General features: G+C 38.1%; 1 protein-coding gene across 4 annotated transcripts in view; it reads left to right on the plus strand.

The window, feature by feature from the left end:
- The first annotated feature begins 7,861 nt into the window (after nucleotides 1-7,861).
- The window catches only part of LOC117963535 (protocadherin-19-like), a 47,646-nt gene continuing 38,273 nt past the window's right edge, over nucleotides 7,862-17,234 (plus strand). Inside the window, exons 1-2 of one of the 4 annotated variants that reach the window (XM_059001052.1) lie at nucleotides 7,862-11,221; nucleotides 14,973-15,105. In XM_059001052.1, coding sequence (XP_058857035.1) covers nucleotides 9,090-11,221; nucleotides 14,973-15,105 — 2,265 coding nt within the window. In that variant the 5' untranslated portion in view covers nucleotides 7,862-9,089. Of the gene's footprint in view, nucleotides 11,222-14,972; nucleotides 15,322-17,234 lie in introns of all 4 variants that reach the window. The other 3 variants (XM_059001053.1, XM_059001050.1, XM_059001051.1) reach the window with 3 other exon arrangements.

Below are 17,234 nucleotides of genomic sequence, written 5' to 3' on the forward strand. Positions count from 1 at the left end.
ATGAGCAGATCTCAAGATACAAGTAAAAAGTTAGGAGTGATATGCAGACTTACAGACGCCTTTATTATAGCCCCCAAGCTTGAGATATTCACCCTCATGGGATAATAAAAAGGGTTTAATTGGGCACACTTCTGTTTCTGCTGCGCTATTATTTTCCACTGCACACATACCGTGCAAGTCCCTGTGCAAGTGGCAGGATATAAAAGATGCTCTGAGAATGATAGTAAAAATAATAAAGTAGCAGGATGACCCTGGAAGGAAGTGAGGCCTGTCTCAGTGAGTTTGATAAGGAATTCTGTCAGAACAAGTGCTCAGCTGCCCTGTGCTGCAGGAGGAAGGCCTTGTTAAAAACACTTCAGAGCTCAGCCTGGGATTATGAGTTTCACCTTCCCTCCTGCAAGCACACTGAAAAAGGCTTAGGGTACAAAATGTACAAGCTGAATCCTAGCTTCACTATAACCACGATTAAAACTGCAATGCAACTACCTTGACACCAGCTTTTGAAAATATAATAATTCGAATTGTCTCTGAGGAAGACAGAGAAATTAATTTGGAAGCATCATTAGCTTCATAAAAAAAATGTACCCCAGAGAAGTTGTACAGTTCCTGTAATTCAGTCAGAACAACTTGATACTCTGCTATCAAATTTAATTCCCTCAGTAAAGAACCAAAATGTGTCTGGATATTGAGTTACCATATATTATCGCACCAGAAATACACCAGAATTGTGCAGTGATAAAGTATTATCTGCGCTTGTGGTTTATAATAATGCCAGAACCCCTTGATGGAATTCAACCTTAATATCAATGAGAAAAGAAATGGCTGGTGTATTTATTATTATTATTTATTTCTTAGCAGACGCCCTTATCCAGGGCGACTTACAATTGTTACAAGATATCACATTATTTCACATTATACAGATTCACATTATTTTACATACATTATACAGATATCACATTATTTTACATACAATTACCCATTTATACAGCTGGGTTTTTACTGGAGCAATCTAGGTAAAGTACCTTGCTCAAGGGTACAACAGCAGTGTCCCCCACTGGGGATTGAACCCACATCCCTCCGGTCAGGAGTCCAAAGCCCTAACCACTACTCCACACTGCTGCATCTATGTCTCCCGCAAAACATCTATCCACATTCAAATTAAAAACAATGAATACAAAATAAGTACAATTCATGTAGCAAGATTCATTGGTATAATGTACAAAATCTTTCACCTTGATTATCTGTAGCCGTGCTTATTGCAGTGAAGTATCTCTGAAAAATTAAAGCATGGCAATACTTGCCTCCTGAATACATGCTTTAAAGGAAGATAATGGGTGTGTTTAAAAGCAAAGCACCGCTCTGTTTCAGCAACAGAAATGAACACAATTTCATACTTCCCTTGTCACTGAGCATTTCTAGATTGTTCAATTTACTGTAATAGATCAGCTATTAAGTGTACTGCACACTTTTTTCAAAGGTGACACAATTTAGTAGGGCTAGTTGCATAGCAACATGCAATGTGTTAAAAAAAAATCCTGTTAGAAAACTATTTTAAACTTTTCTGTATATAGTAAACAATATTTTATGCAAATGATTAATTCTTATACTACAGGACAATGATGCAAACAATGCATCCACAATCAGTTGTACTACATACAGGCAGATGCACATTTTGGAAAAAATCTTCATGTGTGTAATGCAAGTTTCACATCATCAGATGAGATGCTTCTTAAAATAATACAGTTGAGGAAGCTATGTTTTTTTGGGGGAACATCTAGGGTATTCTTAATGTGAATCTCAGTCGTGACGCAATTGACTAAAAACATTTAGAAACAGTTTCAATCAAAACGCAACTTGAATTTTTTTTTTAAGAAATTGCTAGAACAACAAGCAAGTTCTTTGAATGTTTCCAGAGAATATCTAATGGTAACATACCTTCTGTAACTGTATGTGTATGTATACATACATCTTGTTCTTGTCGTAGCTCCTTACCGTAAGTCATTTCAGACAGGATTTACTATTGTATCAGTATGTAATGTGTTTGTCTATTGAATTTCTCTATTGTAATATGTACATGATAAAGTCTAATGATAAACGACTGTACATGGGTGAATGTTTGTCATCCAGTGATCAGCAGATAGATGTGTCAGAGTTTCAAGGTGCCTTGCCTAAGCTTTTTCACTGTTTAATGATGTCATTAATTATATATATATATATATATATATATATATATATATATATATATATATATATATATATACACACACACACATCACATGCATGTAAATGTAGAGCAGAGAAAACCACAATATAGCAACAGATATTTTTCAAATCCATTAATTATCTATATCTACATCTACATCTACATCTATATATATATATATATATATATCTATATATCTATATCTATATCTATATCTATATCTATATATATATATATATATATATATATATATATATATATATATATATATATATATGCGCTCAGTATTCTATCTCAATGGCAGATCACTGTTAGGGAACATGAACATTCCTTGGTAGTTAAGTCCCATTCATTTTTTCAAGGTCGAGGACTTCTGAAAATCTTCCAGAGAGAAAAAGAGAAAGCGAGAGAGTCAAGAAGTAAAGGCATTTATTTCATTAATCAACAGTCCCTATATTATTAGGACCTTTATCATGGTGCTTTATCACATCCTCCACTCAGAAGGGGCTGATGAGATTGCAAACAGTAGTTTGATGTGGTCTTATGGCATGGCATTTACTAGTATCCTTGGGTCAGTTTACACAGAAGAAGCAACCTATAGGCTTAAATCTGACACCTATATTGCACAATTGATAATAATAATAATAATAATAATAATAATAATAATAATAATAATAATAATAATTCAGCTATAAAAAATGTACTATTATTAATCGGTGCATATAAACATACAATCTGCCCATCATATTTATTGTTTAAGGAACACACACATTTAGAACAGAATCTTCAAACAGAACAGCTGTTTTTTTCCCCTTTGTAAAAAATGCATATTAAAAATGAACGTATTGTTTTCTATTAAACGCAATTTGGAAGAAAAAAATAAATGTGTTGTACCAGTGATTCCAACTATCGACACTAGGTGTCAGCCTTGTAACTTGTTTCGACGGGTTTACACCAAATTGGAATGTTCATTATGAAAAATCACAGAATGGGAGGGAGAGGGAGAGGCAGAGGGAGAGGGAGGCGGGACTAAACTGGAGCTGAATGTGTCGCTTTCTAGTAGTTTGATTTAACTATTTGTTTTATTGTTTTTAAATATGGGGGCATTTAGTATTTTGAATAGTCGTTTACAAGTTTCTATTCTCTCTGATTTAATTATATACTGTATTAAGCTTTATGGATTTTGCAGCAAGACATACACTTCTTAATACATGCATCACTGTGAAGGAGGTTCGAAAAACTGTTTTGTCATCTGTTATATTTAACCCATAAAGCTATAGACAGACAGATAGGCATAGGCAGGTCGGGCGTGTTTCAAACAAGCACGCCTATCGAGAAGCTAGAGCTACAATAGCTGTTGCACAAAATATACCTTTTGTCTTTAATACTTCGTCAAATCCTGTAGCCAGCAACTAATTCTGGATATAGGACCCTCTGTCTACGTGACCCATTTGTAAAATAAGCGCCCACAATAAAAGCCGTGTTTACTTAGCCATGTTCAACAAATATGTACAGTCGAACCACAGTATACAAAATGGTCTTGGTACCGTGGTCGCCTTTTTTTTTTTTTTTTTTTTTTAGCCTGTCCCGTCGATTTAATTGCCATTACGAAATTAATGACGTGGATTAAATTGTTGCCCTGCTTAGCTCTTGCCGTACTAGCTTCGAGCAGGTCCTGTTATGTGCATCTCATTTTAGACTGCAATTACAAAGTTGATATTTATTTTTACCTGAGTAATTCTTCCGTTTCCGGTTACCAGGGGGATTGTTAATGGCAAAGAATCATTCGCAGACTTTCTCCTACTCAATCAAATCTTCGAGGCGCCAGATCAGTCATATTGATCATTTAAGTTCCTGACGGACTTCACCACAAGGAAACATTCCCAGCCTATTATTAGAATGTAGAGAGACAGATTGATCATACAGTCTTCCTGAATCAGCCCGTGATGTTTTGAACAAATTAAAAACATATATTTGAATGGGCCAGTGTTTGGAAAGAAAATGCAGTTCAGTTAAAGGCAAAGTAAACTCGATGTGATACAGGTTGGTTTTTATATTCGTTGGACCGTCCATTTACCATGCTTCATTTTAAATGCGGTGGATGCTTTCATCATAGCAGCAGTGCAATCTAATCCCTGTACATCTGGCTCGTTTATAGGAATTTAGCAGTTCTGTCAGTCTGTTCGACACCCCCACAGACCTACTGTAACAAGTCGAAATAACACGTATACAACAATCAATGTAGGTGGTGTTTTTTTGTTTTCTTTTGTTTTTTTTTTTAATTAAGTTTACACCCAGTAGTTAACCAATTTTGTTAATCTGTTAATCATGATGTGAATATTTCCGGTTTATTGTTTATTTCAATTACTGTGCAACAAATCAGATTTAATATTAAAATAACCAATGTCATACCTACACATCATCACGTAAGTCCTTTTTTTGTTTTTGATATGAACATGTTTCTAATAATCAAATACCCCTTTCACTTACTGCATTTGGAGATAATATAATTAACACTCAAATTATTCCACTGTGCATTCCCTCAGTTCAGCTGTAACAGCCATTGCGCATTGTAGTCCTAGGAATTTTAGCCTTATAGTCTTATGGTATTGAGAAAACAGTAGTTCTTACAAACTAAAAAAAACTTTCTGAAAGGTTAACAAAAATGATTGTTTACCAGTGTTGCAATTCCACATCTCAATCTGAATTCAGGGAGAAAACAAGATCATCAAATCCTTGGTTTCTGTTTGGGATTTGACACAGTTAAATAGATGTCAGCATGCCAAGCCTGTCTTATTTCTAGGCCTTCAGTAGAACTGTTTACGTAATGCTTTTGCAAGTACAAACATCTGAAATAGAAGTTTACAAACCTCTCTAAGGAATGTTAAAATTAGGAACTAAAACGAGCAACAATCCTGCCATTGTTACAGGGCTCTAATGACAGAGAACAACTACTCTGCTCAGGAGCCCCTTTCCATTTGGGAAGAGACTCTGCTTGGGTGTTTGGGGGCACAATGATGTTGATATCCTTTGCATGGGAATGTAGACTTTGTATTGAAGTACAGGTAAAAACAAGAAAATAACTAAATAAAGACCTAGCCTGGCTGAAAAAAAAGGCTGAGCATCCTTAGAGACAAGATCTGGAATATCAGCAGTTCTATCTTGTTTAAATAGCATGCTAAAAGGGCATTTATCCAAGACCAATTTTATATATATATATATATATATATATATATATATATATATATATATATATATATATATATATATATGCAGAATAGGAGCAGGTCTGGCTCATAGGTGGTATTGGAAGTGCAGCACATCTTTAGAAATCAATAACTGCACTGGGATCTATTAAAAGCTTTTTTTTTTTACTTAATCTCTTTTACTATCTAATAACTGGGGGGTTTGAATATCCATTTGGTTAAAAAAAAAAAAGTTGGAAAGTGAAAATTCCTCTATATTGTTGCAGTGTTCACAATGTTCATGTTAAGACTGTTTTTATATACGGGTACATACACGAATAAACGGATGCAAACAATCACAGCGAAATAAGGATTTGAAGCAAATACCAATAACAATCTTATTTCAAGAACTGACTGGACCCGGTGCACAGGAAGCATAGGACAAATGAATAATTACTCTTCGGATTGCAGTCGCGATTATAATGTTTAGTGGCCTTGTGAAGAACCATGGCACCAGATTCAAAACGACTGTCTGCTTATCCACTAGGGATACATAAAACAGTACAAATATAGGCCTAGTTATTAGAATTTCAATAAGATACAATAATCAGGTTTCAGCATCCAGTTTGCTTACACCGCCAACCAGAGGAAATACCCAAGACTATACATTTAATAAACACACTGGAAGTTTATATTGTGTTCCTTTTCTCTCTTTTTTTTTGTCGCGGCTGCGCCATGTCGTGGAAAGAAAACGGTGCCGTTATAAATGCGTGCTGTCCTTCACAGTGCTTCTTCAAAACAACAATATATACATGGAGCTAAAAAAATTCTTACAATGCTTCAAAAGCAGCCAATGTTGCTGTAATAATCACACACGTTTCTTTATCTGTCAAATCAATAGCCTACTGTGGTTTTGCAATTAAAAAAAAACCCTGTAGGCCTATAGAATGCCAAAGCTCGTGCGCATCGGATGCAATAAACAGAATATGATCAAATACGACTTCTATATTTGAGTCCATTTGATGCTGATAAAGGGATCAAATAATCCTTAGACATTCATTTATATTCTTATCAGGATTGCTGGGTGAACAGTAGAGGAGTGATGAATGTGTGGAACTTTTCAGCAGAAGAGGCTTTATTCTGCATTGTGCTATCAAGTATAATTAAGCGAATGTGCACTAGGAAAACAAAAGACACGAGCTGTAGACTTAAATATCCCGTTACTAGTACTTTCAGTGAGACAGATGTAATTCCATTTGAAAACAAGGACAATCAGCTCCCTTGTTGTTCTGATCTTGGGGAACTTTAATGTAGGACCTAGAATGTGCCGTCTGCATTTTTCTGCTATAATTACACTCGTATTTAGACGCTGTATTGTACTGCATAAATGATATGCAGCGTGTCATGTGTAAAGAGATCATGTTATAGCCTAATGTATATTTTATTTTCCTATTGAAGTTTGCTGGCACTGATGTAAAATGTTCAATTTGAAGAAACAAAAAAGAGGGAACATTTCTCTAGTAACTGATAATGATAATATAAACCACTGCCCCCGCACAGGCATGGCTAAGGAATGACGTTTACTAAACGGGCGACAGAGATCATAGCAATTTTATCTGCCAATTAAAGGACTCTCTGTTTGAAGGTTAAGGAAAAAACACAACACACTGTTAAAAGAAAGGTGTAGCAAGCTGTAGCAAGTCTGGAAGTCCTGAAAAACAAGAAAATAAAAAGGCCACTCGTTTCACCCTGATATTTATCTTACACAAATGACACGGCGAGTGAAGCAGTTGAAAGTGCCGCTGTAGCTATCCGTGGTCCTGCTCCTATTACAGTGCAAGTTTCGTGAAACGCAAAATGCCATCTCTCTAGCTCCAATTTGGTTCAGTGGCAATAACAGATCTGCTAGTGTTTACAAAAATAAATAAAACATAGATTATTTAAAACAATGTCGTTTTTTGCGCTTTTTGAATACTTGTTCTGTGCCGTCATCTCCGAATGAAAAGAACGAGGATGTGTGTTGTAAGAAAACGAGTGCTATGATTGAGCACGTGGAGTAACGTGGAGTAGCGAAAGAAAAAAACGGATGTGACATTCCTCCATTCTTTACCAGAGAAGAAAGCTTAACGACGGACACCGCGCCTGTTTCTTAAAGACTGCAAGACAACGACGAATTATATTAAATATGCAGACTTCAAAAATGTTAATTAATACAAACGTAATGTGGATGTTTACATTGGAAACAGTTACATGCTACAGAGTCACTGGTTATCTGTGGAACAGACCAGGCTGGCGCTGAATTCAACTAGCATGGCCATTACAATACATGCCTTTCTCTCAGTGCTCTGAAAACTAAATGCAGGGAACTTTGCCGACTTCAGCCGCAGCTGCACTTGGCTCCTCCCACCAGCCAATCGATCCCTCGGGTGTGGCCTCTGATTGGCTGAGCGGTGTGCGGGTCTTAAGACTGAGCGACAGACGCCGGGCTGTGCAGCCAGCAGTTTGCACTAGAGATGCAAGCTGAGAGCAGACAAGGGTCGGCTGTACTGAGTTGCTTTTGTATCCCATCCTCAAGCTGGAATTTTATGAACCTGTTTTCACAGTACATCTGAGCACGACCTCTGCCTCCTGTCATCATTCCCCAGCATCCTGATTTTATTTACTTATTATTATTAACCAATACTGGATTTCCTATAAAGTGTATTGAAATACACAGCAAATACACTTCTGTGGTGTTACTGTTGTAGAGGGGACTAAAACTGTCTTAGCTCTGGAGAAGCAACCTTCTGTCTTAAGGAAAATTGGATAATTCTGGACTGGACTGGACTGGAAGTGTAAAGACTTGTGCCTTCAACAGCAGCATCTTGCTTGTTCTGCCGGATATCATGTTGTAATTGCACGACTGGATACAGCACTATTTAAATGTGGATTCTTTCACCAAGATTTCAATCGGAAAGCTCTCTGTTTTGTACCCGAACAGCAGCACAATTGCAAATCATTTTACTCTGAAAAGAAAAGATTAAAAAACTGAACCTTTTTCCATTTTTTTTTTTTTTTGTTTAACTGGTTAAAAAAAGAACCAGAACGGCCGATTTCTTAATAGAAATACCTCTGGATGCCATTGTATTTGCTGACAAAATACTGTAATGCAACATATTACACAGTAACATATTTTCTTTTTAATGGATTTTTTCAGTGTGGATTTAAGTATTTTTTTTAAAAAAAATTAAGGATATCTTTTTTTTTTTTTTTTTTACTAAATAACGAAACTGAAACAGCATTTGTAATGGTGAAGCTTATTTTCTGTTTTGCAGTTATTACAAAATACACCGTATGTGAGTAAATTAGTCTGAATATATATTACTTGAATATATCAGACTGCATAACATGACTCAACCGTTGATACAATGAAGTGAATGAAATGAAGATCTGTTACACAGTAAGTAAATCAGATCCAGAAGCGTGTTGCTGATATCCGTATCACCGTGAATTTGTTTTTGATGCCTACAATTGTCATGTTGGCATTCACTGCCTTTATTGATAATAACTTTTAAATTAAGTGCATTTTGAATATATATATATATACACTTTGATAAAGACGGGGCGCTCAGATGATCAGAAATGATTAATTTAAGTTATTATTTATTGCAATAGTAATAACAGCAAAATCACAATCAACAAGTATAGTCTGTGTCAAGGAGATGGATGTATTACACATTCTACCGATTTTTCTACTGTGCTGGACTCAAGCAGGAGCTGTGATCAATCTGAAATATTCTGTGGACGAGGAGCACAGAGCCGGCACTGTGATTGCTAATATTGCAAAGGATGCTAAAGATGCTGGATTTGTGGTCGATCTCAGGCAGCCTGCCTTTCGGGTCATCTCTAATTCCGCACCGCATTTGCTGGACATCAATCCCGCGGGTCTGCTGGTCACCAAGCAAAAAATTGACCGGGATATATTTTGCAGGCAGGCCCCCAAATGCGTTGTCTCATTGGAAGTGATGTCTAACTCTATGGAAATATGTGTGATTAAAGTTGAGATAAAGGACCTAAATGACAATGCACCAAGTTTCCCCACAGACCACATAGACCTTGAGATTTCAGAAACGGCAACCCCGGGCACTAGGATCCCCCTAGAAGGCGCTAACGACCCCGATTCCGGGAGCTTTGGGGTGCAGACCTATGAAATCACCCCGAATGATCTGTTTGGACTGGCGATCAAGACCAGGGGAGACGGGTCCAGGTTTGCAGAGCTAGTTGTAGAGAAAAGCTTAGACAGAGAAATGCAGTCCCATTACAGCTACATGATCACCGCATTGGACGGGGGTGACCCCCCTAATTTTGGCACAGTTGAGCTGAATATCAAAGTGATAGACTCTAATGACAATAACCCCGTTTTCGACGAGCCTGTCTTCACTGTAGACGTGCTGGAAAACTCTCCCATTAACACTATAGTGATCGACTTGAATGCAACAGATCCAGACGAAGGAACAAATGGGGAGGTGGTGTACTCATTTAACAGTTATGTGTCTGAGAAAACCAGAGACGTTTTCAAGATTGACCCCAGAACTGGAGTGATCACGGTCAGTGGGATGTTGGACTTCGAGGACACCCAAGTTTATGAGATTGATGTTCAAGCCAAAGATCTGGGTCCAAACTCCATCCCTGCGCATTGCAAAGTGACTGTCAAGGTTCAGGATGCAAACGATAATGTTCCAGTAATTAATTTACTGTCTGTGAACAGTGAAATGGTGGAAGTAAGTGAGAATGCTCCTCTGGGGTATGTTATAGCCTTGGTTAGGGTCTCTGATAGAGACTCAGGGTCCAATGGACGAGTGCAATGCAGACTGCTGGGCAACGTTCCTTTCAGGCTGCAGGAATATGAAAGTTTTTCCACCATTTTAGTGGATGGGAGGCTAGACAGAGAGCAGAAGGATACTTACAACTTGACCATCTTAGCCAAAGACAATGGCATCCCTTCTCTACAAAACACCAAATCATTTATTGTGAAAGTCACCGACGAGAACGATAACCACCCCCACTTTTCCAAGCCATATTATCAAGTGATTGTCCAAGAAAACAACACGCCAGGCGCTTACCTGTTGTCGGTTTCAGCCAGGGACCCAGACCTGGGATCGAACGGCAGTGTTTCTTACCAGATCCTGCAATCTCAAGTCAGAGACATGGCAGTTTTCACCTATGTGTCTATAAACCCAACGGGTGATATCTATGCTCTGAGATCTTTCAACCATGAACAGACCAGGTCCTTTGAATTCAAGGTTTTGGCCAAAGATGGGGGTAACCCATCCCTCACCAGCAACGCCACTGTGCGCGTTATAGTATTAGATGTCAATGATAACACACCAGTCATAACCGCACCACCTTTGGTAAATGGAACCGCTGAGGTGTACATCCCGAGAAATGCAGGTGTGGGCTACCTGGTGACCGTAGTAAAAGCCGATGACTATGACGAGGGCGAAAATGGACGAATAACATATTCTATTTCCGAAGGGGACAGGAGTTTCTTTGAGATTGACCAGGTCAATGGAGAGGTCCGGACCACTAGGACCTTTGGAGAGAACGCAAAGACTACATATGAGTTGATTGTGGTTGCCCACGACCACGGCAAGACGTCTCTGAGTGCCTCTGCCCTGATTCTGATCTATCTCTCACCGGCGCTGGATGCACAGGAGTCTATAGGACCAGTAAATTTGTCGCTGATATTCATCATTGCTCTGGGCTCCATTGCTGCTATTCTATTTGTCACTATGATCTTCGTGGCAGTCAAGTGCAAAAGGGACAACAAGGAAATCAGGACATACAACTGCAGGTAAATAAGCACTTTTTAAATTGTCAAAACAGGCTTACGTTTACTGTATTCCAAGTGTGTATTTATTGTAATCTATGATTATTTTATATAATCATTTACAGATAAACGTTAGTTGATTTTCCTCATATAACAATTGATATTTGTGTGAGTTTAAGACTGTGCGTGCCTGTGTGTGCGTGTGTGTGCGCGTGTCGTTTATGTGAAAACCTCCCCTTGTATTGAAATTACCTGTAACCCTTATTACAATGCAGCTAGTGTTAAACACATAATACAAATAATTAAGGCATCATTTCCTCAGCAATTTACCAGATTTTTAATTAATCTCACAGCACTCTATCGTTCTGTTTTATTGCTGTAATCCTTCAACTGTTGGCTGAGTCGCTTCAGATTGATACAGCTACGCGTATAGGCTGCAGGTTCTGATGCTCAGTACACCGCGCCTGTCCTGCTCAGATTAAATAGGCAAAACAGCTCCACTCAATAAATGCAAAGCTTTGAAGAATTTTCATTGGGTGCATTATGTTTACTGTGACGTACATCTCGTTCTGAGCGTGTATGCACGCAACAATGTGGCGTGCATCAAATCAATAAAATTGACTAAAGAAATGAGATATTTAATAATCTTGCGGTTTTCCCAGGACTGTGTTTTTCCAGCACAAGAACTGACGCTCTATGTGGGCTGCAATCTTTTTCGCTTTTCACTTTTTCGTTTTCCTGTGTCATTTTGAGGATTAAAAAACTAATTTGGACAGTAATTAATTGTTGGGATGTGGAGTTCATTAACCTGAGACAATAATAATGTTAATGTAAAAACTGTGAACAATAAAACACCCGCATTTGCAAAACAAACAAAAAAAAGCATTCTAAATAATGGTTAATATAGGCTATAATTATTGAAATGCATAGCCTATTTATCCGCAATACTTTATTCATATATGTGCGAGGCAGATATTAATATTTAATATTGTGAGATCTATTTAAAATAAACTTGCCTCAGGATCGCGTTTAATGTATTCAATTGCTGTATCCCCCTGTAATTATTTTTCATGCAGCAGCCTACAGCTGTGGCCAAAAGTTTTGCATCACTTACAATGTTCGGATTGAGACACACACACACATATATATATATATATATATATATATATATATATATATATATATATAAACATAATTTAGATATTGTATTTAACATCAAGTAATCAAAGAAACTAGAAAAGTATATGGCACAAGTCGCCTGGAAGCCTAGGTATTTCATGTTAGATTTGCAAATGTCAATTTTTTTCAATATTTTTATGTAATAAAATATCTTAACGTAACATTGTTCAGCGGGTTTCATTCGAGTTTATGAAGCAAAATTATTTCATGACAGACATACTGAAACATCGGCATATTATAAATTCGAAGTTAGTTGGAATGGAAGAGGCGTGCAATGTATTATTCAAAAAAGGTTAAATGCAGCAGCAGTTTCATTCTAATGTCATGAAATCTTTGCGTAGGCGCGTATACACGCACATATAACATCAATGCCAGGTTAGAATGCTCTTTCAAGAGAGGTCCTGAGGTTCAAGAACACTGACTTTTATTGTTCAAATCAAACTAAGAGAGAGCGAGCGAGGCAGCATGCATTACCAGCACCAGCACGACCTACTCTCAAAAGACAGAGTGGCAGACAGAGACATGTAGCAGAAATTGATATTAATACCTCCTTGCTTAGCGACTGACCGTAATGAATATATTTTTTTGTGTTATGAGACAGTTTACAGTGTAGCGCACAGATTTCCTGCAGCCCCTTTACAGCACAGAGCATGGGATCCCCTACAGCAAACCAAACGAGTTGAGTGCAGCTACTACTGCAGGTAGAGGCAAAGATTGTTGATCTCCTTAGGTGTTTACCAGTAAAAGATCCATGAATTCATTAAATAGCTAGTCAATAATAATAATAGACAGCTAAACAAATGCTGCAGCTTTATAATTGGATGTTTCCCAACCTAACTCAAATATTTAAAGGCAAACAGAACAGTTACATTCTCATCTTCTATCGGCCTGGACACCCCTCCTCCTGGCAAAAATCTATATGGTCTGCGAGAGACGCAGTCCCTGAATGCATCAATATACAGGCTGCTTTAAATTGAGCTTTGTACAGTAGTTGCAGAGCTATATGCTATTTATAGCAACAACCTTGTCTGCTTTGTTTTTATTGATCACCCAGGTTTATCCAGATTTTACACATGTTTGTCTCTTTTTATTTATTGATTTATTTATGATTAGGATTTATATTTGTGGATTATTTTATGCTTTAATTAAGATTGTTATGAGGAAATACATTTGAATATAACCCAGTGTACAATGAAGGATGCTAGATATTCACGGGTATACTTGCATGAGCCTGTCTTAATAATGCAGGACCTGTGTAACTGACCATGTACTGTAGGTTTACTTATTCCAGTGCCTCTTTGCTGTGAGCTGCCTTGGGGCACTCCAAGATACTGCAAAGATACTATTATTCTTATAGCTGCCAGGTTGTAAACTTGAGGCTTGTGGTGGAGAGGTGTATTCAAAGGGGATGTGTTCTTCGTCCTCATTCTCACCCTGGCTGTTTTGGGAGTGTGCCCCTATCGGTTTAGATGCCTTTCCTTTCTATTCAGTCAGCTTGGTCAACCTAGAGTAACACTCAAGAATGGGACCATACCTGTTGTTGTTATTGTTACGATTATTCAGATAGTGTAGTTAAACAATCTAACCACTTGCATCCCTTTCATCCGCATCTTTTTGATGTGAGCTACTCAAACCCCGTATATACTCAGCAAGGTGGTGCAGCAGGTCAGATCTCTTAACACCTGAGCAAGCCAGGAGAAACGACAGAACAGACTAGAGTATGTGTAATGGGGTTTTAAAACCAGACACAAGCCGAAACTGTAGGTGTGATTGAAACATCTCCTAAGTCTGTTCTTCGCTATTTTATTGTTGTTTTTACATAACAAACGTGGGGAAAAGCCTGCTGCAGAACAGCAGAATCGAACAGAGAATTGAACCTCCAGGGGTTAGGGGTGTTTTTTTAGCTTCATGTGTGGTACGTGCATTTTCTGCTTGTATTACGAAAATTCTTATCAAGGTCATATAAAAGGCATGGCACTTAGTGTAAAGGCCTGGGTAAAAAGGTGCTTGGGTCTATTTGAATGTTTAAAAAAAAAAAAAATTGCAGTATCTGCAAATATGGGAGTATTTATAGTCACCCTTAAGTAATCAAGCTCTGGTGAAATGTTACACATTTGCAAAGATACTGTAGAAGGTTAAATGCAAATCATGTACATGTATATAAAATTGTTTCTACCATGGCTAAATATATTTGACATTTGCATGTTTATGTGTGTGTGTGTGCGTGCGTGTGTGTGTGTAACACACATCCTTTATGTAAATCAAAATAAACAGATTATTAGCAGCCATTAAAAGCCTGTTAACATTACCAGTACTACATGCACATATACATAAAGAAACACTAAATATACAAGCACTTATGTGGGGACATTGAAGACATTGAGAAATACTTTTAGTTGTTATGTTTGTCATTGGGGTTCTGTTAGCATTTCTAAATTGACCAATATTGAGTGTTTTACAGTTATGGTTGAAAGCACTTCTGTAGGTAATGAAATGTCTTTTTCGAACATATTGTCTACTTTACGTCCTTACAGCTTTACCTCAGACTATTTCAAGTATGAAGAGTGGAGCTTGCAAGTGCATTGATCCCACTTAGTTGTGTCTTTCTGCGCAGGGTGGCGGAGTACTCGTACGGCAGCCAGAAGAAATCCAACAAGAAGAAGAAGATCAGCAAGAACGACATCCGTCTGGTCCCGCGCGACGTGGAGGAGACGGACAAGATGAACGTGGTGAGTTGCTCCTCGCTGACCTCCTCGCTCAACTACTTCGACTACCACCAGCAGACCCTGCCGCTGGGGTGCCGGCGCACGGAAAGCACCTTCCTCAACGTGGAGAACCAGAATTCTCGCAACGCTGCCCCCAACCACGGCTATCATCAAACCTTCACCGGCCAGGGCCCACAGCAGCAGCCTGACCTCATCATCAACGGCATGCCACTGCCAGAGGTGAGCCGCATTAAATCCTAAGCTGTGCTGCTATTGCCTGGGGAGGAAGGCCCCTTCAGGCCTCTCCTTTGCACACTCTGGTGGCTTACCGTGATCCAAACACCCAACAGGTTTTATTTGAAAGGGTCCTGCTAGAATGGAGCAAAGTCAAAGCAGAAACAATTATTAGAGCAAATTAACTCCTCGGGGTTGGGATCAGATGCTATGTTATTTTATTGTTAATAAAACTTATTATTTATAAATAATAATAATACGCATATGATATTATTGTTATGATTTTTTATTGAAAATATAAATACATAAAAAAAGGAAATCATCACAAAAAAAAAGAAAACAAAAACAAGAAACTCCAATTTAACATGACCTCCCTCATTAGTTATTATTGACATTTAGTGTTCATGGATGCCAAGTTAGCATTTTTTGAAGCCTGGTAAGTAAATCACTCTTCACTGAGCTCAGTTTGAATGGGCAGGGTGGGATTTAATTTTCAGAAAATGGAACTTGGTTTCACTACTAATCCAAATCAGACAGTGGTCACTTTAGTTGAAAAGAGTGCATAAATAGTACACTGAGTTTGTAAACCGTGCAATCCAGATACAATACAAATATACATTCAAAATGTACTACATACTGCACAATGTTAGTCTAAAAAAATGTAATGTATACATTCATGGGTGCTTACCCCCTGCATCTTTCTGAATTTGCAGTTTGGTGAACCAAACTCCCCAAGAGTTTATTAAGAGCAAACTTGTGCTTTGCAGCATCAGATGGCTGTACTCGAGCCAAAGGCCTTAATGCCGAGTCTTGCTAGGCTGACGTTGCCTCTGTGTAGGCCAGCTGATCCTTAGTTTATGGATTGCAGTGCTTGCAAGCAGGGTGAGTCAAATCAATCGGCCCAGGCCTCCAAGCTCTCTGTTGTGCATTAAAAGGGAGACCCTCCGAGTGAAATCAGCCTGAATCGCATGACAGAAAAACTATCGCTGTCATTATCGGCACATTGCGCCACTCACAGCCAGCCTCCTGCAGGTATAAACAACATGGTCTGTCGGTCAATATGGATCAATGGAATAGAGGAGATTTACCTTGTGATTTAGCACGTGTCCTCAGCTTGCAGAGTGACAGTATGCGTGTGTGTAGAGGATTGCCAATTAAAGCTTTTTGTCGATAAATAGACCTCTGCAAGTTTGGTAGCTCCCTTTGGGAGCTAGAAGGCCCAGTAGTAAGGAAGAAAAACATATATATCTAGATGTGTGGTGTCTCTGCTGCAAATGAAAAAAAAATCTGCAGACTGATTTAGTTTCTTATCTTATGCAAAGTCCACCAGATATGTTTGATACCACCAGATACCACCAGAGTATGCCATGATACCAGGTGGCTGGAGCCATCATGGTTTCTCATTTCTGAGCACTGTTGTGACCCTTCTCTTCTCCACATGAAACTCTTTAACAATATTTTCAATATTCTACTTGATCTAACCATTTAATAATAATAATAATAATAATAATAATAATAATAATAATAATAATAATAATACATTATTTATGATGCCAGAAGCTATAGAGACTTGAATATATGGGAATTGGTAACCTACTATTTGTATAAACCATACAGTAATCCTGCAGAATAATGTCCTTATAAAATGTTGGCTTTTCTATGGCAGTTGTTGTTAATGCATTAGTTTCTGTGAAAATGTATTTCCCCCATTGCTGGTGTATTATTATTATTTTTTAAACACTCAATCAATCAAACAATCCTTCAAGCAAACCCGGTGGCATGGTCTGCTGGGAGAGTTGAAAATGCAACGTCTGCTTCTAATGGAAATTAGCATCCTTACTGTGGAAGCCCCACCTTGTGATCTGTTCTGGGGTACTGTTCCCCCATGTGTCTCAGATTCCCCCCCCCCCCTTCTACCC

This window comes from Acipenser ruthenus, chromosome 26 (assembly GCF_902713425.1).
Source record: "Acipenser ruthenus chromosome 26, fAciRut3.2 maternal haplotype, whole genome shotgun sequence".
Classification (NCBI taxonomy): Eukaryota; Metazoa; Chordata; class Actinopteri; order Acipenseriformes; family Acipenseridae; genus Acipenser; species Acipenser ruthenus.